This window comes from Talpa europaea (genome assembly GCF_964194135.1).
Source record: "Talpa europaea genome assembly, chromosome: 2".
Lineage (NCBI taxonomy): Eukaryota > Metazoa > Chordata > Mammalia > Eulipotyphla > Talpidae > Talpa > Talpa europaea.
In genome coordinates, this window is record NC_140068.1 from 77,500,735 (window position 1) to 77,525,672 (window position 24,938).

General features: G+C 35.7%; 1 protein-coding gene across 12 annotated transcripts in view; it reads left to right on the forward strand.

Annotated features, from left to right (window-relative positions):
• The window catches only part of DST (dystonin), a gene marked incomplete at both ends in the record, with an annotated part of 433,522 nt that overhangs the window by 243,274 nt on the left and 165,310 nt on the right, over positions 1 to 24,938 (forward strand). For 9 of the 12 annotated variants that reach the window (XM_084229023.1, XM_084229019.1, XM_084229024.1 and 6 more), the window contains 7 exons: positions 15,210 to 15,322; positions 15,417 to 15,523; positions 17,738 to 17,857; positions 19,881 to 19,976; positions 20,066 to 20,193; positions 23,785 to 23,878; positions 24,202 to 24,356. In XM_084229023.1, the coding sequence (XP_084085149.1) occupies positions 15,210 to 15,322; positions 15,417 to 15,523; positions 17,738 to 17,857; positions 19,881 to 19,976; positions 20,066 to 20,193; positions 23,785 to 23,878; positions 24,202 to 24,356 (813 nt within the window). Of the gene's footprint in view, positions 1 to 15,209; positions 15,323 to 15,416; positions 15,524 to 17,737; positions 17,858 to 19,880; positions 19,977 to 20,065; positions 20,194 to 23,503; positions 23,668 to 23,784; positions 23,879 to 24,201; positions 24,357 to 24,938 lie in introns of those variants that run through there. The other 3 variants (XM_084229020.1, XM_084229021.1, XM_084229022.1) reach the window with 1 other exon arrangement.

Sequence of the window (24,938 nt, forward strand, 5' to 3'; positions counted from 1 at the left end):
CTCAACATCTACAAAGCTATAGATATAGAATCCCTTTCAAACATTATAATAGTCTCCTTCCTTTAAGAAGCATTATTTCAACAGAGGTGAATTAAAAAGAAAAAATAGGATCAGCTTACCTACACTTGTCCAAAATAAAGCACCAGATCTCCTGTAGCAACAGTGCCAAAAGGGCTTAGTGGTTGCAGACATTGTGATTATCACACTGTACTCCCCAAGTGACTTTAAACATGACACCATAAGGAGGCAGCATAGCTGGACACTGTCTGTACCTGCAACAATAAGGTCTTCCTAGCCTTTGAATAAAAATATTTGGCTTATTAGAAGATTTATGTCATAATGCATCTTTGAGGATATACTTTGCTCTATTTGAAGATTTTCAGGTAGAAGCAAAACATTTAAAAGCTAGCTAGTCTTCTAAAAGCATTGACTTGAAAAAACAATGGTTTCCAGGCATTTTCTCTTCAATACTTATAAAGAATTATAATTAAAAATTGTGATATATATGCTGTATGTTTAAATAAGTCTCTGTATACATCAATGATCCTACAGTTTCCTGAGGAAGTTTAATATTAAAGAGCTTATATTGCTGTAGAGAATTTGGATCTTATTTGTTTTGAACTATTATTTTGGCAGAGAGAGAACTTTAGAAAGTTGTTTAACTTTGAACTATGGTTTCCTAGTTTGGTTTATTTTCTTTTATTAGAACTCATTTACTGTATATCAGATTTAAATGCTTATGTGATTTCTTTGTTGCTGAAGTTTTTTTAAAGTTATCCTGTATCTCATAAAATACTACTGTATTTTCATCTGTAAAACTGTACTTTTTTTTCTTTAAATTTTATTTTTATATTCCCCATACAATTATAGTCCCCTTACTTTGACCCCAATCCCTCCTTTCCCTGCCCCCACCCCCCATAGAGTGTCTCTGGTACATAGTTGTTTGTTGATTTTGATATTTTCTTTCTTATAGTTATTCTTTTTCCTGCTCCCTTATTTAAGTTTTCTAGATTGCTGCTATGAGTGAGACCATCGGTATTTTACTTTTTCTTTCTGGCTTATTTCGCTGAGCATGATCCCTTCCAGCGATATCCATGTTGCTGCAAATTGCATGTGTTTATCTTTTTTGAATGCTGAGTAATAGTCCATGGTGTATATGTACCACATCTTCTTTATCCGGTCATCTATTTTTGGGCATTTGGGTTGTTTCCAAAGCTTAGCTATTGTAAACAGTGCTGCCATAACATAGGGGTGCAGGTGCTCTTTGGAACTGATGTTTCTGTGTCCTTAGGGTAAATACCTAGGAGTGGAATTGCTGGAAGCTCTATGGAATTGCTGGAAGCTCTATGTTTAGTAGGTCCAGAAATCTCCACACAACTCTCCATAGTGGTTGGACCAGTTTGCACTCCCACCAACAGTGCGGGAGAGTTCCTTTTTCTCCACAACCTCGTCAACATTTGTTGTTGCTAATTTTTTTAATATGTGCCATTCTCACTGGTGTAAGATGGTATCTCATTGTAGTTTTGATTTGCATTTCCCTGATTACAAGTGCTGTGGAACATTTTTTCATATGCCTGTTGGCCATTTGCATTTCCTCTTCAGAGAAGTTTCTTTTTAGCTCTTCTGCCCATTTTTTAACTGGATTATTTTCTTTGTTTTGGTTGAGTCTCATCAACTCTTTGTAGATTTTTGTGATTAGTCCTTTATCATTAGTGTTGTGTGCAAAAATGTTCTCCCAGTTGGTGGGGTTTCTCTTTGTTTTTTGTTATTGTCTCTTTCACTATGCAGAAGCTCTTTAATTTGATGTAGTCCCAGCTGTTTATCTTTGCCTTCACTATCACTGCTTTGGGTGATGTGTCTGTAAAGATGTCTTTGATGTGCATGTCATGTAGTGTTTCGCCTATATTTCCTTGTATATATTTTATGGTTTCAGGTCTTATGTCTAGTTCTTTAATCCATTTTGAGTTGGTTTTTGTGCATGGTGTTAGGTAGTAGTCAAGCTTCATTCTTTTGCATGTAGTGACCCAGTTTTCCCAGCACCATTTATTGAACAAACTTTCTTTGCTCCAATGCATATTCTTTGCTCCCTTGTCAAAGATTAGTTGACCATAAATCTGTGGGTTTATTTCTGGATTTTCTATTCGATTCCATTGGTCTGTGTGTCTGTTCTTGTTCCAATGCCATGCAGTTTTGATGATTATGGTTTTGTAGTATAGTTTGAAGTCTGGGAATGTGATGCCTCCATTCCCTTCTTTTTTTTCAGGAGAGCTTTGGCTATTCAGAGTTTTTGGTGATTCCATATGAATTTCATCAATAATTGTTCTGTTTCTTTGAAGAATGACATTGAAATTTTTATTGGAATAGCATTGAATCTGTATATTGCTTTTGGTAGGATGGCCATTTTAATAATGTTTATTCTTTCAATCCATGAGCAGGGGATGACTTTCCGTTTCTTTGTGTCTTCTTCTGTTTCTTTTAACAGTGTTTGTAAAACTGTACTTTTAATTGAAGTCTTAGAGCCTCCCCCCCCACCTTTTTAAAAAAACTTTAAACACATGAATATTTTTCTTCCAGGGTTTGTAAGAATTAAATGAATGGGGTTGAGCTACACATATTTTTCACTAAAAAAAAAAAAAAGGACATAGTTATATTGAAAAATCACTATAGGCAGATTTTTGTATATTGTATACTAATAATCACATTTAAAGAGTATTGTCTTAACAGTAGTTTTTACTCAAGTTTTCCCCATAAATTTTGCGTTTTATTTGGATTTGCATACCTGTTTAATTGCATGGTTTTGTAATTTTTGATTTAAAAAGTTCTTATTTATCAGTTTCTTCAAGCAGATGTTTAACCTAAAACATTGATGAAGGCCAAGTTCCAAAACAGCAGTGCCCAGTATTGCTCAGTGAGAAAGCATTTCTGCCTGAGCAGGCATGAACGTGAATGTGCACCCACAGGCAAGAAAGAACAGAGCAAAATGTGCAGTAGGGCCAAGCAAACCTAAGTTGGTGATGTGGAAAGACACTGAAATATGTCAAGACTCTAAAATGCTAGTGAGATATGTGAGGTTTTGAAGAGAGATTATTTCTATTAATTGGTTTCTGCTTGTCTTTTTCCTATTTTTAATTTATCATATTTATTTAAATCTCCTTTCAAGACCCTTAGCATTCTTTTTATAAGCACATTTTAATTATATTACCCAACTAATAGTAAAAATTTGGAATAGGTTGTATTCACGAATATACCACTTAAATATTTTCTAATTAGGCAGCCAGGAATTTTCACTTGTCTGAGTGAGTAGTTGGGTAGCAATTATTTTGTTCATTGTTTGCATTCTGAATTAGAATTTAATGGGATCATCATTTTCATTATATTAAATGTTTAAAGATGCTGTAATAGGGAAGATTAGAACATAAGGCAGTGGTTATAGTCATCTTGTTTAATAGTATATCCTAGAGGCCCATGATTCAGCCACATGCTTGGACTCAGTCATACTTTATAAGTCAAACTGGATTGGGCTTGGTTTAATACAGGGAGGAGGCCCTGTAGGGTTTGAAGTTCATGTTCCCATAGGAAGTTGGATTAGTGTTGACTGGATGATTCTTTTCTCTCAAACCTTGGTGTCCTTCAGGCTGTAGAACTAAAGCCATGAGGTTATGATGTATATGTACACCCACACAGGGATGGGCTCTGGTTTGTGTAGCTACAGGCCAAGTATGTTGATTTGTTTAAAAGGTCTCAAGTATTTTCAGTTTGTGAGGCAAACTCAAATTGCTTCCTTATCTTAGTAATGAAAAAAACAGTTGAACTCTGAGGAAGTAAATGGATGAACTCCTAGCCATAGCATTTTAAAATCCTTGAAGAGTTTATAAGCACTGCTTGTAATGCATCTGCATCTGGATGAGGGATATGCGTCAGTGTTCACATCCCATTGACTGTTTTTAGTGGACCTGTGTATCTTTCCGTGTAGTTTAGGAGAGATAATTTGGTATATAAATATTTAGAGGAAGTTTCTGCTTAAATTACTGTCATTCTGTGTTATTCGCCCTCTTGCCCAGATTATTATTTGGAAATCCCCTATAGTACTATGCTTTACATTATTTATGAAATATATTTTTTTAGATATGTAGGTGTAAATCAAATTCTCCCAAATTCCTTTCTGAGTCAGAGAACTGAATGTCCTCATATGAAAGTCTGGTATACTTTGGAGCAGTTTTTACAGTAAGATTTTCTTGCTATAGCTTAATATTTTCTTTATCCATGATTTTTTAAAAAAGCAATCAATCGAAATAGTAATACATTAACATGATAGAACATTCAAATAGAATAAAAGTGTACTTATTGAAATGTGATCTTTCTCCAATTCCCAGTCCCTCACCCCAGTGGCAACCACTATTTAGGTTCTTTCATATTCTTCCAAAATTTTTCTGTGCAATACAAATACCTTTTTTTTTTTTTTGCTTTTTTTTGGGGACAGTGTCAGCTTTTTTGATGCATAATTTACATAAACAGGTAAACTTGAATATGCATACAAGTTTTTTCTAAAGCATGAATGAAATAATAGTATATTCTTCCGTTTTCTTTTTTTCCTCTTGTTTTGGAAGTCTTTCCATATTAGCACAAACAGATTTCCCTTATTCTTTTTGTCATTGGGTAGTATTTTATTGTATGAATACAGCATAATTTACTTAATCCTAATAGCATTTTATTGATAGACATTATACATTTTGCTTTTTTAAAACGATTGAACTTGTTGTCTTTGTGAGTAGATATGTGAATATGTCTATAGGGCAAGGTTCTAGAAGTGAAATTTCTGGATCAAAGTGTTAGTGCATGTCCAAGGAGTACCCCGGGACCTCCAAACTTGGACACACTAGAGGAATCTGGCCATCCATGTTCAGAGAGTCAAAGCAGACTTTTACTGTGAAGAACTTTAATGGAATTAGTATGCACAGAGAAAGAAGAAAGGGTATTCCTAATAGTTTCCCACTAAACTACCCACGTTATCTATCTCTTTATGGGCAAATGCCCGGTCAAACACTGTTGACCCCAAGCTGGTGCTGAGACCTAAATGTTTGCTGAAAACCTAAGGCACCTCGTGGAGGAGAAACACAAGAAAGGAGTGAAAGGGGCCAGGCAAGTCTGGGACAAAAGAAGCAAAATCAAAGTAGAAATCAAGATAATGGCAGCCATTGTCAGCCTCCCCAGATGTCTCTCACCCACATGTCTCTCCTCCAAGTCTTCTTCCCCAATTCCCTGGGTATAAGACAGGCCACAGAAGCAAGAGACCTGTTTTATAGAGCCCACCTGCTTTTCGTGTTACATAGCTTCACCCCTCATTCCCAGTAACATCCTAGGACCTGGAGTCCAAGGAAACTGCATGTAAGGGGGCAGGGAACATGGCACCTCCCTTAACAGAAGGATATTACATTAAAAATTTTTATGGTGTATATCAGTTGTCTCCCAAAAGAGTTTACTGATATATACTTCATCTGCACTATTTGCCCTTCATGCTGCCTTTGAGGAAGAAACGTTTCCTTACTTTAACTTACTTATATTCTAGTAATCTAAATTTATTCTTTTATTGTTTATAAAATTAGTATTCTTTAGTTTTTAAAGTGTGTGCCAGAGTTGAAATTGCAGACATTATGTTTCTTCTGTTTGGCGTGCAGGCTGTTAGTCTAAACATGTATGTGTTAAGAGTTTAGTGGAAAAAGTGACCAAGTAAGTTGGCAGATCTCAGTGATGTGATCATTTGAAAAGACTACCAGTAGTGGGGGCTGTCTTGACAGTGACATGGGAGAGGGTGCCTGTCATAGCACCAGACACTCAGAAGTATGTTAGTCTCCCTCCCTCTTCATGTACTGCAACTGATCCACTAAGAGGCCTTGTTTTAAAAAGTTGAAGGGAAGATGGACTTAGATTAAAGACTCCCCTTACTTTGAAGTCTGACATTTTCTCCCTTTATCATGATTTCCTGCAGCCTTCTTTTACTTTCCTCTTACATTAAGATTCTCTTACATCGAAGGAACAGCTGGCACATATTCTCACGGTCTGCTTTTCCTTGCTAGTTTCATCTGTTCCTTTGCAACACTTCTTTTATTTTGAATTGTTTATAGGTCATATTCCTATGTTACTCTGTGAGATGAAGTATTTTAATAATTTATTTCTACCAGTAAAAAATAAGTTGACCTGTCCGCCTCTTTTTTTTCAGGGGGTGGGGAATGGTAGTTTTTATCCCCTACTCACTAAAGTTTACTTATAATTTACTCTTATAAGTTTACTAAAATATACATAATGAAGGAGTTGTTTATCAAAATAATTACTATTCTGTGTATATTAAAGTCTATGAGTCTATTACGAAGTTGGTTATTCTTTGTATATAGTCTTAATTCATTAGGTATCTTTTAATTTCTGAGATTGTTAGATTCCAGTCTTGAAGTACTAACAGTTTGTCATAAATTATAGTGTTCCTCATCTCTTGCTTCCTTCCTTATTCATAGAGAATCACTCTTTCAGAAAAAAAAATCATAAGAAAAATATTTGAAATAGACTAAGGCATCTATTTTTGATGAAAGGGAAAATTACCTTCAATAGCCTTTGCCACCTTGGAGTTCTTGTCTTTGTTTCTTTCTACAATATGTTCCCAAATATGAGCATAAAGGAATGTCTTCTTCCAGTTATGCAACTGTGGGTGGATCTCTTGCAACTTTATATTTATTTGCTGGGGGAGAAGGAGCACCATGTTACAGATCTTTTTTTTCCCCCTCTGAGAGGAGGGGACGAAGGTGAGAGATATTTTAGACCAATAAGAACAGTTAGAATATGCTAAGCCTGAACATGATTTAATCTAGTCATCTTCAGGAATTTGTTATGGTAACTGTTCTGCTGTCACAGGATGAGTGAGGCATATTTAATTCATTTTCTCATTGTGTGATCTATTGACGAGCTGTGAATTGACTTATGTGCATCTCTGTGGGAGTTAGTGAGTTGTAATCAGGAATGAGAGGTTTTTCTAAGAGCAATCTCTAGGTAAATTGAGTGTTTTTTTGTTTTTTTTCTTCTTTAAATTACAATGACTTTCTCTTCAGTTAGTTGCAATCTGCAGAGTGGCTACTAGTTTCTCAGCAAAGCCTGACTTCTTCAGTGTGAGCCCAGATCTCGGCTTTGCGCATGTACCTAAGCAGTGAAGCACACCAGGAAAGTCATACTTCAGTCATACTTCATTTAGTGGTTTCACTAAACATCACGATTACTAGTCTCACATGGTGTGAGCAGCAGTTCTTTTCTCTGTATTATTCACCCCTTTCCTCCCTCATACCACCTTCTTTCCCTTTTCCCTGTTAATTAATAAACTTGACTCCTGCTCTCAGAGAAAATTGAAGCCAGGAGGTAGAGAATTTCTCCATCCACTTTCTAATACAAAACATCCTTCATTTGTATCCATCCCAACCAATTTGTTCCTGTTTAACAGAGGAATCCTCTGTCTATCAAAACCCATCCCACTCTTCCTGTGCTCTGGATCTCTTGTCAGCCATTAGCTCAGCATCTCTTCTTTCCCTCTCAACAGATGTATGTCATTGCATTTTAAACATACTGAAGCCTCTTTATATCAATATTTAAAACAATAAATCAAAACAACAACAACCCCCCACCCCTTTAACTCCATGCTTTTTCTACCTTTTCCTTATATAGCATTCCTTCTCTTCAAGGCCAGACTTCCAGAAGAGTAGTCTGTGCTCTCCATTGTCATTTCTTCATTCTATATTTATTCCTCACCTCACTCTAATTTGGCTTCTGACCCCATAGTTTATCCAAATTCTTCTGTTAGGGTAGTGAGTGGGCTCTGTGTGGCTCAATTTAGTGGACATTTTTCAGACCTCATCTTTTTCATTTTTTAGTACAGCAGTTCTTAAATAGTGTCATTTCATTTAATGTCATTTAGTTACAATGTTAACTGAGGATTTACTGTATTAGAACCTAATTACCTTTCTTTCTTCTGGAAATACTCTATTTCTTTTGCTTTATGGCATTGTACTCTGTTGGATTTTCTGCTATTTGTTGGGATATTCCAGCTCAACTTGCTTTGCAGAGTGAAGTCTGTCACAAGGCAGGTAAAAGTTTAAGTTTTACAAGGTTGCCTATTCAACTTCAACTTTCTCTTTTCTTCTGTGTTGACTCTTAGCCATGCCTATAACCATAATTACTATAACAGTGTTATAAAACTAAGTTCTGCAGATTTGACCTGAATATCTCCTGGTCTGTTCACTCTCCGTAATGCTGCTAAATTCTTTTGCAAGTCACCATGGTCTCTTACCTGCATTCTGTGGGAATACTTTTGCCACTTTAAATTTCTTCTCCTTCTGACCTCAAATCTGATCATTTAATCTCTTATAATCCTCCTTAATGCATTTTTTTGCTTTAATGGTTTTCCATAGTTCCTAGTAAAATGTTCAAAATCCTTTAAGAAGGTCACAAGAGTCTACATCATCTTGGCCCCTGCCATCCAACCAGCCTCCTCTGTCACTGTGGTCTTCCCTTGGGCTAGAGCCCTTTATACTCATGCTCCCATGCAGTGGTCTCTTTTTCCTCACACTTCCTCTATTTATAGAGCACATATGTGTTTTTTCCTGCTGAGTGTTCTTCTCCCAGGTTTTCTTCTGGTAGGAGCTCTGAATTTCTTGGAGCACTGAGCTCTCCATATATGCACTGCCTATATTATCAGCAGCACCCCACTGTTAGATGCAAGATAGATTCTTATCAACACTGAACGAATGAATGAGCTTGCTAGTTTGTTGACCGGCAATTATTTATAATTATTATATGAAACACCAAGTTATGCCTTTCCTGTTACTTCTTAAAATCTACATATATTGCTCTTTGTACCTAGTTTTATAAGTACTTTCATGTAAATCCTCTCTTGAGATCTTGGGCAATTTAGTTAGTTTCTTCAAACATTATGGCAATAGCAGTACAAATGCCCTCGCTTCAACGCCCAACCCCCCACTATTTCTAGATGATCCCTAGGTTAACTTTAATTCTAGATGTTCTCTTAATTCATGAGTTTACAGTAATTCATGATTTTTATTTCTTGTAGAAGGGAACTGAGACTAGGCTTCAGGATGTGTACTCAAAGTCAACCAGAGAGCAAGTTAGGACTAAATCACAGGACACTTGAATTGCAGCTCTCTTACCTTTCCACTTCAACATAGCCTTTTCTCTCTCAAATATGCAAACATTGTCTCTGAGAAATTGTTTGGTTTTAAATTTGTTAAGTGCATATAACATAAAATTTGCATCTTAACCATGTTGAAGTGTACAGATCAGTGGTATTAAATACATTCAGAGGTGTGAACCTATACCTCTAAAACATAGAGAGCTGTAAACCAACATTACTTCAATAAAAATAATTTAATTAAAAATGTATTCACTTTGTTGTCCTGCCATCACCACCATCCATCCTTAGAACTCTGCAAAACTGAAACTTAGTACTCATTAAAAACTAACTCCCCATCCTCCCTCCCTTGTCCCTGAAAACCACTTTTTTACTTTCTTTTTTTAATTGATAAAGAAGTTATATGACCTTTCATATAATCAGATACCTCAAATCACAGTTAAAGTGGTATTTGAAATTTTGATTGATTAAAAAAATTCTGTCACTAAATACTGTCTTTTCCAGATTTCACCATTTTACAATATATTCCAAAGTTAGGCCAACTTGAAATATCCTCTCCTGTTTCCCTTCTGCTGAACTAGCAGGCCTAAATGTGTTTTTTCCCTTTAAATTTATTTATTTTAAAGATTCACTTTATTTATTTATGCATACATGAACTGGGGTCTAGGCCAGAGGTACTGGGGTTGAGAGGATACCAGAGACCGAGTAGGGAGCAGAACAGACAGATTGACTGAAATACACTGCTGAGGGGAGCAATGGGTGAAACAGGAGAGGTCTTCTGGGCCATGTGGGTTATCTCCCTGGCCCAAAGTCAAACTGGTGCTGCAGTAGCTGGCAATAGCTTGATCGTGCTGAGACTTAACCCTTTGGGCCACCAGGGAGTCCCTGTCTTTTGAATTAAACAAGGGGATAAGACAGCACTATGAATCAGTCCACAGTTACTGAAGCACTACTTGGATCCAGGGAGATGACCCACATGGCGCAGCAGACTTCTCCTATCTATCCTGCTGCTCCCCTCAGCAGTGTATTTCAGTAGATCTGCCTGTTCTGTTCCTCCCTCTGTCTCTGGTGAATCCTCTCACTCTCCTCTGCATCCCCGCTCTCCTCTGCAACTCTGGCCTGCACCCCAGCTCTTGTATGCATAAATAAATAAATCTTAAAAAATAAACTATAAAATCAATACTGGAAAAGAGATAAAGGGTTAAAAAGACTCTTGTCTCCTATTGAGGGCATAAGACAGTAGGCATGCTTGTGTTAGAATGTGCTTTGTGTTTGTCTTGTTACAGTTATCTGACAGTATCATGGGTTTTCCCTCCCAGTACTCCAAAATTACTAACTTCTAAAGAAAATGTAAGCTTTATTAGAAACGAGGATTTTAAGATAATTTATTTCCCAAACTTGTCTGATAAAAATCACCTGAGTCAGGGAGATAATCTTGTTAAAGTACAGATGACAAGGCCTTTCTCTACATTCTGCCAGACTGGATTCAGGCCCTAAATCCATTCCAAGTGTGGGAAACATAGTTTTATATACATTGATTACTGTTTTGGTAACAATCTGCACCTTCATCTTATTTCTTAGATTCATTAATTTTTTCAAAGAAAACCAGTACACACACGCATACACAATTTCTTGTGCTTCTTTACGGGTATTACACCATGATTAATATCATTTTCCCCAGTAGCAGAAACATTATTTCTTCTGTATTTCCTTTATTTTTATTTTTCAGTTTTTTATCAGATGTTGCTGTTTAATTAGTTCCCAGTTTTAATGCCAGCATCAGTGCTGCAAGAACTCAGGGTTTGTACTGAGCTAGATCTGGGTTCAATCCTGATTGCTTCTTGTCACATGTGTTCATGTTCAAGTTGTGAGACCTCCTTGAGCTTCAGTTTTCAGGATGGTAACACAGAACATTGCTTAGAATTGCTGAGGATTCAGTGAGAGAACGCCTTCTGTGCTCTCAAGGCATTGCCTGTTCCATAGGCTTATCAATGTATGTGAGTCTTTGTTACTTTGTTATTGTTATATAAGGCTCCCAATGGATAGCATTGCCAGAAACTGAAAAGAAGGACACATGAGTGCATAAGAAGGGAGAATTTGGAACTGAAAAGCAGTAACTTTGACTTCTTGGTATTTTATTATATATCCCTGTATGTTTCCCCTCTGTTCCTAGTTCCCAAATTGTTTTCAGCAGAGAAAAAAATTTTGGAAGCCTCAAAAGGGTGTGTGTTTGTTTAGGTTGTAGAGGAACTATGCCACTGTATCGTGTGCCATGTGATTTTTGATAAAGATTTTGAATACTGATTGGAAGCCACAATCAGGCTTTGTCTGTAGAAATTAGTGAAAATGAAAAGAAGAAACCCAAAGTGGAGTATGTCTTCTAGAATTTGAAACAATATTAATGTTCCATAAAAAGAAGATTTTATATATAAGGTGAAATGAAGTTTTTAATGCACGTAAAATCCTTTTGTATATGGAAAATAGCTGAAGATTTTTTTCCCCAAAGTTGGCTTTTTTTTTTTTTAATATCTCAATATGTCAGTAATTCTGAACAATGCCCATGATTAAACACATTTTTCAAGAAAAAAAGTGTGGGTCTGTGTTCAAAGAAAAATTCTTTAGCTACTGTTCAGTTGCTTACTGTTAGTAAGCTTCATGTCAGCACATCTTAGTTACATGGCCTTTAGTCAACATTTTATTCACTTGAAAGTTAATTTGGAGAATTTCCAGTTACACCAATAATCTATGATCACCAAAATCAATGAGCCCAACAAGCAGCATTTTCTTGTCTTGAGAATAAGTTCATCAAATTTAAACATCATTCAGGTTCTCTTCAGGTATTGTTGTCTCCTACATTTGTGGAGCTACATTCTGAAGTTTAGGCAAAGATAGCACTGTGATTGTAAAGACAAAGTTGCAGAACTTGACTTTCTTCAGTTCTGATATTATTCTGTGATACTAACTTGGAGTTTTGAATTGTGTTTAAAATTTTTTTAATTATTTTTTTATTAATGATGTACCATTATTTTATATTCTTATTTGTTTTTTTCATAATATAGGATTTTGCCACTCAGATGTGGTCACCATAGTTTCCCTTCACCAAAACACCCCTAGTTGTTCACCATAGTACATTGTAGCTGGAGTTTTAACAGTTCCATTAATCCAATAAGACTATGAAAAAGGAAGGAAGGCAGACAGGTCACAGCACAAATCTCTTCTGTGAGCACCAGACAAATAGAGGAAAAGCAGAATGGAGGCTTAAAAAATGACCAAATGGTTAGGAGATGAGCTAGGTGAGGAATAAAATTGTGTAGACTTTGAGGCTATTACTTTTCTGTTGTGTTTTAAATATTTTTCTTTTTCATGTTTTGCTTTATTAATCTGCAGTCTTTTAGGGAACTTTTTGTTCCATTAGCAATAAATTTCATGATAAAAGAGGTAACTTATCCAAACCAATGTATTATAAAGCCGCTTTTGTGCTGAAATATCTATGTCATTCTGATGGAAGTTTTATTCTCTTAGTCAAAAGTTTGATTCTTCAATGACTTTATTCATTCTCTCTGGGATTACTCAGTGTTTACTTTCTTTGCTAATGGCAGGGTTCTCATAACAACATGCCATTTCTTGTTAGGAGATTTGGCAAACTCAGAAAGGCTGGTTTTCATTTCTTCAAAATGTGTGAACTCTATCGAAGGAAAATAATTTTTTGAATTTTAGATATTTGTTTTTGTCTAGACTGTTATATATACCTCTGAAGTTGGCAGATGCTTTAAACTGCTTCTCTGTGAATAAAATGTTATTTTTAGGAGTATGTCACTTCTATTGCCGGTAAACTTATTATTCCTATAATAAATGTAGGCTCACTTTTAAGTGACCAATTGTAGCATGTAAGAAACATTGGAGAAATTTCCCAATTTTTTTCCTGGTAAGGAAAAAAGGTAATTTACACTTCAAAGTGCTATGAAGCTATAGATTTCTTTGGAGGTCTTGTTGCACAGCAGATGAAAACAAGAGTACAAATTGCTGTTTACCTTTCTAAGATTAATGATATATTTTCAGAGCTTCTCATGTAAACACCCAAGTAGTATTAAAATAATACGCATTTCGCTTCTCCTGTACTGTCTCTGAGCCTTCCTATTCTTTCTGCTGTTGCCCAAATGATTATTTGAACAAACCAGAATGCCTGTAGGAGGTTCTTTCAGAAATCCTTTCCTTAGAAGTTGATAAACAGGTTCTTACTCAATGATTTTAGGGGTGGATACCACTCCTTTTTGAAGGCTTTATTATTCCCACGTTTGTTGCTGCATACTTTTAATGCTTTGTTTTTGAGATGAAAGTTTCCTCTTTGGTTTAAGGAAGTTAAGTTCCCAGCCAACATATTTTGTTACTTTTTATAAGGGAGTACACAGTCCGGCATTCCAGGGACCACTAATGAGATGGGTCATCCCATTAGGCCACTGCACAAAGCCTAGGTGTTTAGTCAGCCTCACCAGCTGGGTTTGTAGAACGACAGTCTGATGTTCACACAGCGATGAAGTTGTATTCTGAAGCATTTCTGAGAACATATGTCATTAAGTCACCCATAGCTGAATTTGGGGATTCTTGTCTTATACAGATGAGACTAACTTCAAAGTATCCCTATGGTGTAGAGTGTCATTAAATCTCACAAATTAGAAAGAGATGAAGGTCTGGTGGAAGTGAGGGAGGAGAGGAAGCATGCACATGCTGTGGAGATATTTACTAGTGCTGATTTTAGTTACTCACTTATGACTCATTACTAACTAATCAATTTACTTAACCATGGTATCTATAGATACTTATTTAGTGTCTACTAAGTTTGTCATTCTTTATCTCAGTAGAAGAATAAAATACTTAAGTTTATTCACATATAGTTCTTGCTGTCTTGGAATTGACCAGCTGGGAAGAAACAAGTTGTGCATGCACTTTAAACAGTGAATTGATAGGTAAAGAAATATATCATTTTTCTAAGTTCTAAATTGACAGACACAGTATGAAGATTTCCAGAAACAGAAAGAGAGAGAAATGAGGGCTGAGAAGATTAGTGAGGACTCTGTGCAGGAGATAGAACTTGATCTTTTCTCTGCAAGGGTGAGTGGGATTATAGAGGAAAACATGTGACAGGAAAGTGCATCCTGGATGGGGATGCCAGGGGTAATTGAATTAAGCATAAGTTTTTGTGTTTGGAGAGAAATATTGACAGGGTGCTAGTTGGATTGGAAGGATACTTTTGGAATAGTGGATCTTAAATAGGTTGAATGGGACAGATGTTCATGTATATTCTGATTATAAAGAATTTGTAGACTTCGTTGAATTACAAATGTTCAAGTTATATGTATCAAATTTGCAGATGTTGATGCTGCTGCTGCTGCTGCTGCTTCTTCTTCTTCTTCTTCTTCTTCTTATTATTATTATTATTTTATCTCTTCTTTCACCAGTAACATACTGTCGAGGTTACCATAGCTTATAATAAGTCTTTAAGTTGGGTAGCAAGTCCTCCAAACTTTGTTTTTCCTTTTCAATATGGTTTTGGCTATTCTGAGTCATTTGTTTCTCCATGTGAACTTTAGATGCAATTGATCAGTATTCATAAAATAACCTGCTGGGGGTTTGATTGGAATCACATTGAATCTGTTGTGCAAACTAGAAAGAACTAACATCTGGACAATATTGAGTCTTCCTATTATGAATATGAAATATCTGTCCTTTCAGTCTTATTTGATTTTGAGTTTTTTCTCATTTTTTAAATTTTTGTTTTCTTAAAAGTAAAGACATGTAGAGTTTTAAAGTAGGAAAAATAGTCAATATCAGTATCACCAAAACCAAACCTAAGCCCTAAACTACATTTGCTTTTGACACACAATTTGTGTGAGATGTAAGCCATGCTAAAACTGATGAAAACCTCTGTATTTCAACACATTCTTGCAGAAATTGTTATATAAATAGATGCACATGTAAATATGTTGATATGACATGTGAGAAAAGTTAATTAATACAATAATTTTTTTTCTAGGCCGGACCTGATAGACATGAATACTGTTGCTGTTCAAAGCAACCTTGCAAATTTAGAGCACGCTTTTTATGTAGCAGAAAAAATTGGTGTCATAAGACTTCTGGATCCTGAAGGTAGGTTGTTTTTTGTTTAGGTGTAAACTGGCATGAAAGTCTGACCAAATGTAATCTATCAACATTTCAAAATGATTTATGTTGTTGTTTTTAGATGTTGATGTCTCCTCACCTGATGAAAAATCAGTAATAACTTATGTATCATCTCTCTATGATGCGTTTCCCAAAATCCCTGAAGGTGGTGAAGGAATTGGTGCAAATGTGAGCATTGACTTTTTCCATATTAGAAATTGCTGATTCATTTATGACTCATTAACTGAATTCTTTGATAAGCTCTTTATAATTTTCAAATATCAAATATTTGTAAATGAATTTGAATTAATATGCTATTTAATAAACTGACACTGTGTGGATTTTATTGGCACCATTCCACCATCAAAATCAAAGTATAACAAAAAAAACAAAGTATAACTCAAAGTATAACTTGTTCTGTGTTATAAGTAAGCTGTTTAAAGTTACATGTCACTTTTTAGTTTATTTTTTATACAAGATCAAGGGTATAGGTCAGAGGTCCGGGAGAGTGAGAGGATTCACCAGAGACAGAGCAGGGAGCAGAACAGGTAGATTGACTGAAATACACTAAGGGGAGCAGTGGGCAGGAAGGAGAGAGCTGCTGCACCATATATGGGTTAGCTTCCTGGCCAGGAATCAAACTTAGGCCATAGTGGCCATAGCCCCGAGACTTAACCCCTTGGCCACCAGGGAGGTCTCCTTATTTTGTTAATAATTACTGTAAATCACTGAATTTTGGAGATTTTCATTTAAACTTGCTGCTGTTTTACACTTCTCTATTAGATGTGTAAGTACAGAACACCTCACTTTTGAGTTTATTAACTTATATGATCCCATAGCTAAGTTGGCCCCTTATTGTTTTTCTGACTTACAAGTAAAACCCAGAAGAACATTATTTGATTTTGCCAAATTAGCAGAATTCTTTGTAAGCAGGATGGGGTCTTAGATACTCTTTATTAATCTACTCTTTCCTAAACATTTGTGTAATTCATTCAATCCTGCATTTTGTAGTGGTCATACTAATAAGTGCTTGTGTGTTTCTGGAAGAGATTAGAAACCCTGTATGTGTTAGCACTTGGGGATGATAGACCCTCACTCTGGGCTTCTCCTCCTTGTAGAAACTGTTACCCCTCTATTTTGCTTTAAAGATTTGGGAGCTCATCCTGGTGAGCCCTCTCTCATGGGCTCTTCCTTCACCTAGGTGTGCCTGTGTTGTTGTTTTTAGACTTATTGCATTCTCTTCTTCTCTTTCTCAAAGGCTTTATCATCTTTTGATCCCTGAGAGACTTGTTCCCACTCCTCTACACTCCTCTAATATAATACTTAAACACCAAAAATGATTTGGTGTTCTGTGTCACTTCATAATGGTTTCTGTGGCCTTTCCTTGCCTTATCTTCTCACTACCTCCTCCATATTTCTGACTCTTACCTCTTCACACCAGGGTAGCTTGCTTATGATTTTCCATCTTCATTATTTTTCTCTTCTCATCAACAAAGCACAAAATTAGCTTGCAACATTCAGTGGCTATAGATGTCTTGCAAGGTTAAATCCAATCTAGATATTCTGACATTCACAATTCTTCATACATTAATTTTTGCATGCCTACATCTTTAAGTTATAATTTCCCAACATGAACCGTTTGCTGCTGGCCAGCTCATTTTTATTGCAGTGTCCTGACTCACTTTTCCTTTTGCTTAACTATTTACGTTAGGACTTCTGCTTACCCATCTAGACAGTAACTCCTTCATAGGGGTGTTATGTCTTAAGTATTATGTTTTTATTATAACACTTAACACAGTGATTTGAATATAATAAGCATTTGTCAAGTACTTAATTGAACTTAGCAGTTGATAACTTTTCAGTTTCCTTCATTTTAAAAAGCTTTGCTTAGTGAGTACTTGAATAATCCCATCATATATTTTCTGTAATTTTCACTCTTAATCTAATTTCTTACACAATGTATAGCTCTTTTGAGTGTCAGATATACATGGGACTTAGATCTAAAAAGGTTGGTAAAAGCAGCTGCTAATCTAGCTTATGCAAGCTATTACTCTCTCTTCTTGAGCATCTGGCAAATACCCTATATTGATTGTAGAGTTTTTTCCTGTTTTGCTTGGATGAAGCCTCAGAAGCCTTCTCAACACAGTGTTCCAGGCAGCCACTATCTCTGATCAAAATTGGCAGTCATTAGATTAGTCTTAGTGGTCAATGTTTGAGTATGTTCTGAAAGCTTATTTATGTGGAAAGGATTGGGAGTAGATGGAATATAAGAAGCATTTAGCTTGGCTTCCCTGTCAAACTTAAATACATGAAAATTCAGAGAATGGCTTCTGACTAGATAGTGCTAGATAGGAATATTAATATATACAAACATCTGCCTTTTCTGTCATTTTATTATTGTAGGATGTTGAAGTCAAATGGATTGAATACCAGAATATGGTGAACTACCTCATCCAGTGGATTAGACACCATGTGACCACAATGTCTGAGAGAACATTTCCTAATAATCCTGTAGAACTAAAGGTCTGTGGCGCTGTAGAAGTTAAGTAGGATTGAGTTGATTATTAAACATGTAAAAAATGCTATAGTAGTTCCATTATTTCTGAAATTCAAGAAAAATGCTTTTGGCAAGACACTAATAAGTAGACAATTTTTATTTATTTCCCTAATATATAGAGAAAGAGGAGATAAATAATAATTAAAACAATGACAACAACACCTTGAAGACATGTATAGTTACTTAGCTTTGACTTGTTGGGCATTTTAAGGTTTAATTTGAGAGTCTCTGGAACTGACATTGCCATATTATCTCTGGTGAATGGGAAGAACTTGGAGCTCAGCAGATGTCTGGGGTAGGAGGTCTGGGAAGCCTGCATGGTGGTTGGGAGTGTGTCTGCAGTCATATCCTGTTTAAAAAAAATCACAGAGACTTCTTTTGTGTAATAAGAGGTACATACTATATTTTGCCATGAATTAAAAATACACAGTTGACTTCTAGTATAGATGAACTGATGGTTTAGTAATATATTTACCATTACCTAAAAACTTAGGTTCAACTCAGTGAGGCAGAAACATTATAGACATATAAAATGTATACTGGATATACAGACTTATTGAAATGTAAGTTGTTTTATTTTGTGTATTTGGATTTTTAATAGCAAAGAAGTCTCATTTCAAGAAGATGATAATCTGATTAATAACAACAAAGTATAACTCCTTGAATTGTAGACTTTGTTTTCATGATCAAACTGGAATGTCAAAAACTGTAATAACCCAGGGTGGGTGCTATTAAAGTTATTCATTGTGTTCATGCATCAGTACAGAACATTGGTGGAACAGCTCTTATTCACGTTGCCACAGGGAGTTTGTCCTTGGCACACAGTTCCTTGGCATGTGTTGATATGATGCTTTTTAAATATTCTAAAGTTGTTTGTGTGGTATCTCCTTCTGTGGATAAAACCTTTCAAGGGCAAGAAAGCTTTCCCCCTCCTATCACCATTATCTACCACAAATTGTAATGCATAATGGCTCATAGTGCTTATTTACTGATGGACATCCTGAAACATTATATTTTGAGTTCAAAACAGTTTTCAGATTTCAAATTCAACTTATTTCCAAATGGACTACTGTTGTTCAGACACTTAGATAAATTTGTACAGGCTTCTGATTAATGCAGATTCTTTAAGTTACAGAGGAAAATTGACTGCACAGATTACTTGACTACACAGATAGGACGTAATACAAGAAATAAAATATAACATGTAGAAATTAATACATTTTTTAGCTAGCATAACATTGAAAAGAATCATTCAGAAATGTTTTTGAAGATTTACAGGGACTTGTTTTAAAGCAGCATAATTTAAGATGAAATAATTAGTGTCACTTATTAAATATGGAGGTATTTTATGTACATAATTTTATTAAGACCCCTTTAAATAAATATAATAAATGTTTTTAAAGATTCATAAATTAATAGCTACAAATTAGATAATAATTTAATTATATGGGTGAAACTTTTACAATAATAACAACCAGTATCATCTAACTTTGTTCAAGGATCTGTTTAACTTGGCCATTGGGACACTGTAACTAAATTTTACCCCTAAAATTTAGAATCCATTTTCAAGGATAGATTCAGAAACTATAAGAAAATGTTTTCCCCTTTTATTAGAATGGTATCAGTTTATTTTCTTAAAAACTAAAATTCAGCAGTTGCAATGTATGTTATTCAAAGGGTGGTATTCTCTTGTTTGGATCGAAGAGCTTTTTAGTGGAGTCAGTACACACTGCTGTGAATTATTATTCTCCAGATCCATGGGTGGCATATGTTCAATCCTGGCTCACTTCAATAAAAACCGTCATCAAATCTTATATAACCTCGTCACCAACTGGCTGAGAATTGGTAGTGTCCTGGAGTGTCAATTTTATAAAGGAATTCCACTGAATGCATATGACACAGTAACACAGCAATGTAGCATTAGAAGTATGTGATAATAGAAATAGGTCTTTGAAGTATGAGCCTTAATTTTTTCCCCTTTTGTTTTAGGCACTTTATAATCAGTATTTACAGTTTAAAGAAACAGAAATTCCACCAAAGGAGACAGAAAAATCCAAAATTAAACGCCTGTATAAATTATTAGAGGTAAACAGTAATTTCCTTTGTATTGTCAAGTATAATCTTTTATTGTAAACATATTTACCTTATTAAAAATTTTTTTTTGCTTTCTCAAGATTTGGATAGAATTTGGACGCATCAAACTCCTTCAAGGTTATCATCCAAATGATATTGAAAAAGAGTGGGGGAAACTCATCATTGCCATGCTTGAAAGGGAGAAGGCACTTCGCCCAGAAGTAGAAAGGTAGGCCAAAGATGTTTTTTGCCATGGATATCATGTGGGCAAGAGGGGATATTTTTGTTTATATGGAAAGAATTTAGTTGTGGAGCAAGGTAAATCTAAGACCAGCATTTGCTTTTCCCATTTACTTGACTGTATAACCTTAGATAAGTCATTTAGTCTTTCTGATCCCACATTTTCTTATCTAGAAACTCTTTCAAGAGGTTTGAGGAGTGAATCAGAGAAGTAATTTTCATAAAAACTGGGTTGGTGTATGCAAATGGTTATAATGTTAAAACCAATTAAAACCCATGAGAATTTCTCAGACTGGTCCTTAAATCACCGTGGCCTGGATCTGGAAGCTTGGACATAGGTCAACAATGAATTTTTTCTGTTGTTTTTTTTTTTTTGGTTATCTTTTTGGCTATAACTCTTTCCATAGGACAGTGGAACCAGACAGAATATAGTCTATTTCCATTTAAAGGATGTTGAGATGGCTTTTAGAAAACACTAGTAGATGTGGGTTTAAATTCTTTTTCTGCCTTATTTCTGCGAATGCATTTATCCCATGAAATCATCACTGACACTTTATGTCTCTCCTACTAACCCCACTCGCTCAGGAAGGTACAGCTTAATATATAGACAATGTATAGTCCTTTACTCACTGCCTGACTCATAGTGCCTGGGAATTGGAATCCCTCTTCCTCACAAGCTGTAAGCTCCGCAGAGGCTGGGCCTGACAGTGTAAGGGCAGTGTGGTCAGGTACACCTCTAAGGACTTCTCATGCCACACCTTCCTTGCTCTGCAGTGCAGCCAAAGCTACACTGGCTGTCTCAGAAGCTCTGATGTACCAGGGTGCCATCCTCCTCCATACTCAGGACCTTAGCACTGTCTGTTCCTTTGGCATGGGAGTCACCTTCCTCCTTCCCATCTCTCTTTACTGCTAATCGTTCTCAGATTTGGCATTCCTGTTACTTCCTCAAGAAACTTTCCATTGTCTCCTGGGTACTTTAGATGTGTTGGTTATAACTCTCATTAAGTTCCTTTGTAGTATTCATCTTGGTTGTAATTTATTTTTGTGATTGTTTGATGAAGGACATTGATTAATGCAAGTTCTTCTTTTTGCTGTCCCTTGTGTTGCCAACAGAAGGCAACATAGAGGCCTCCCTGGTGGCACAAGTGGTTAAGTATCAGCACTATGAGGCTGTCCATAGCTACTATAGCACAAGTTCGATCCCTGGCCAGGGAGATGACCCACGTGGTGTAGCAGACCTCTCCTGACTCGCCTGCTGCTCCCCTCCGCAGTGCATTTTCAATAGATCAATAGATCTGCCTGTTCCTGCTCCCCACTCTGTCTTTGGTGAATCATCTCACCCCGGCACCTCTGGCCTACATCCCAGCTCTTGTACACGTAAATACATATTTTTTTAAAAAAGAAGGCAACATAATGCCTGGTACATTTAGAGGTTTGTTTTTCTTTTTTTGGCTTAAGCTGTTACCTCTGTGTACTCATATTCTCTGATCCACATATAACTTCAATACTTGAAATATAAAATAATGTGTGGAAAATATGAGAGCAAGTCTAACTTGTCAGTGCTTTATTAAATTGCTGATTATGTGCTTATTAAAGCATAATATTATATTTATATAATAGGTACATTAGAACATGTTTGAAATACCCAGGACAGACCTACTAAGGAGGTAATAATTCTGGGTGATTAAAATGAGGTACTAAGCTAGTTATCTGAAATAATGTGAAAGTACACCAGAAAAAAGCATACTGAGTAGATTTTTAGTTTAGTTTTGTAGCTGGATTTTAATATATGTTAATTAAAGAATGTAGTGGTTGAGAGTTAGTCCAGGAGCTAGTCAATCCTGGATTAGATTATTAGATCAATTTCAAGCCATGTAATCTTGAGATAAGTTCATTAATCTCTCTAAACTTCAGTTTCCACATTTATAAACAGGATGTATTAGTTCCTATAATATTTGATGGTTTGTGTATGAAATTATATATGTAAAAGATGAGTTAATATCCTGGCATATAGTAATTGTACAGTGAATTTTATTTTTTTATTTTTTAAAGATATTTATTTATGCATATAAGAGCTGGGTGTAGGCCAGAGGTTCAGGGGGTGAGAGGATTCACCAGAGACAGAATAGGGAGCAGAACATGGGGATCTAACTGAAATACACTGCTGAGGGGGCAGTGGGTGAGACAGGAGAGGTCTGCTGTGCCATGTGGGTTAGGAGGCCCCTGTTTAGTGAATTTTAGGTGGTTATTATTATTTTGTGCTTTTCTGTTTACTAACTAATGTGACATGGCCCTCTCAAATTTCTCCTTTCTTGTCTTCTGAAAAGAAAAATACTCACCTTTAGCCTGGAGAAACAGCGGTTTGGCTTTGTAGTTTTGGGGGTAGGAAAATTTTTAGGAGCTTGGTTGCATAGATGCCTTTATTTTTCTTGATGTAACAAGTTTTTTTTTGCCTTAAGCTATTAATTGCAAATAATAGCTATGTGACCTGGGAGTGTGTAAAAGACAAATGAGAAAGAACCAATGTTCTTTTGTCATGTAGTAACCTATAGAAAAGAAAACAAGCACAGACAAATTAAATTTTCAAACATTGCATCTATTCTATTTAACACTTTATTAGAAATATAAAGTGACTAGTAATATTAGCAGTAACATTATTGAGAGCATGTCATGTAAGGAAAGGTAAATGGATAGTTTTCCAGTTAATTTCACCTAATAAACAAAGACAGGTGGTTATTGGAAATGTCCTTTGCTTTTTATCAAAAACTCCTTTATTCATTTGCATTTATGCACCAGTTTTTACTTCTGTGCCATTCAGCTTAGACCTGAGCCTTTTTAAAGGGCCCTTTACAAAGTCAGGCTGTGGTTGAATATTTTTTGCTTTTAGCCCATGATTGGTATTGCTAGAATAACTTTTACTCATTGTACCTATGCTTCAGTGAGGCATTTGAATTGTTTTTCAGGTGGTTGAGATCGGATGACTCTTGGTGAAAATATTTGGCAAATCATTTTCAGTGACGCCCAATCAGTCTGCCTTGTCCATACTTGTAGGGTTTTAATGCAGACTTACAAAAGGCAAACCTCAGCTGGCAAACACATGACTTTAGGCAAGATTCTTTAGAATAGTTATCAGCATATTATTTGCTGTGTGTTGAATATGCATGTTGGAGCATATTTAAGGAGGCATTAAAGCTGTAACATTCAGCTGCCACTTTTCACTCTTAGAAGTAGAACTTGTACAAATCTACTGTTTAGTCTACTTTTAATGGTCAAAAAAGAATATCATTTTAGGAATAAAAATGCATAGTAGTAGTTACAGTTACCGCAGCAGTGATTCTGTGTTTAGTAACACTACCAGCACGCGAACCAGTCTTGATTCAACTGAAAATTTTCTCTCGGTTAATTGTCCAACCTTGATCAACTCCTGCATTAGCTTTGGCAATGAATCCTTTGATGGGCACAGGTATTGAATCAATGGTGTGGAATTGTGTTTTACTTTTGGTGGGCAGTATTTTTCAGGGATCGTGAACTATGTGACTTCAAAGGGAAAAGCTTTCTTTTGTTTTCTCCCTTCCTTTAGGTTGGAAATGTTGCAGCAGATTGCCAGCCGAGTTCAGAGGGACAGTGTCATCTGTGAAGACAAACTGATACTTGCCCGAAATGCTCTCCAGTCTGTAAGTTAATTTTAAGAGCATTGAGACTGTGGTGGAAGGGTCCGTGTGTTTGGATGCACTGAAGCTATTGTATAATGTTTGGCCTTTCTTGTTAGTTGTTGACTGGATATCAAATACTGGAACTTTGAGTTTGCTCAAAAGTATGATTACTGTCTGCTGTCTTGAGGGACAATGAGCAAAGGGAAAACATATTTTTGAACCAAAAGGAAAAACAGAAAATTCAAATAGCCTCCTGTTTTAATATCTATAGTTTTTTATTTGACTAGTTTCGAAACTTGTTTCACAGAACTAATATTGAGGTGTTTTTTTTTTTTTTACTATAGGATTCTAAAAGATTAGAATCAGGGGTGCAGTTTCAGAATGAAGCAGAAATCGCCGGGTATATACTTGAATGTGAGACCCTTTTACGCCAGCATGTAATTGATGTACAGATTCTTATTGATGGAAAATATTATCAGGCAGATAAATTGGTACAGAGGTAAGCACACTATTTATTCATATCATGCTCTTTTGTAGATAACTGTCTCATTGTCACTCATTGACAGGAATGTAGAGTTTGACATATTATTTACTCTTTTTGGTAAAAAAAAAAAGTGTGTCTCATCAATCCTGGTGTATTTTGATGTTTTAAGTAGGTATTTGTTCTTCAGAGATAAGTAATAGAAAAATATTTGTGATACATATAATTTTAATGTTGTAGAAACTAATGTACTTACAGTTAAAATATTCATGTATGACTTTTAAAAAAGGAAAATACAAAGAGTATCTTTTACTTCAATTTTCTGGTTTTCTCTTTATTCTGTTATGAAGATGCTCATAACAAAATGTTGGAGATCTAAATATATGTATATAAAATATGTGAATATGGGAAGTGGTCTTGAGGGGTAGGAAGGGAACCTTTTGTGTTGCGTCGGGCACACCACACTGACAAAAACACAGGAGTCATGGAGCCTGTGCTATATAATGCAGGATGCTGCTGAAGAGCAAGATCCTGGCTGTTTTTATTGATAGAATAATCATACAGCATCAGCTACGTGTGTTAGGAGGACAAAGAGAAAAG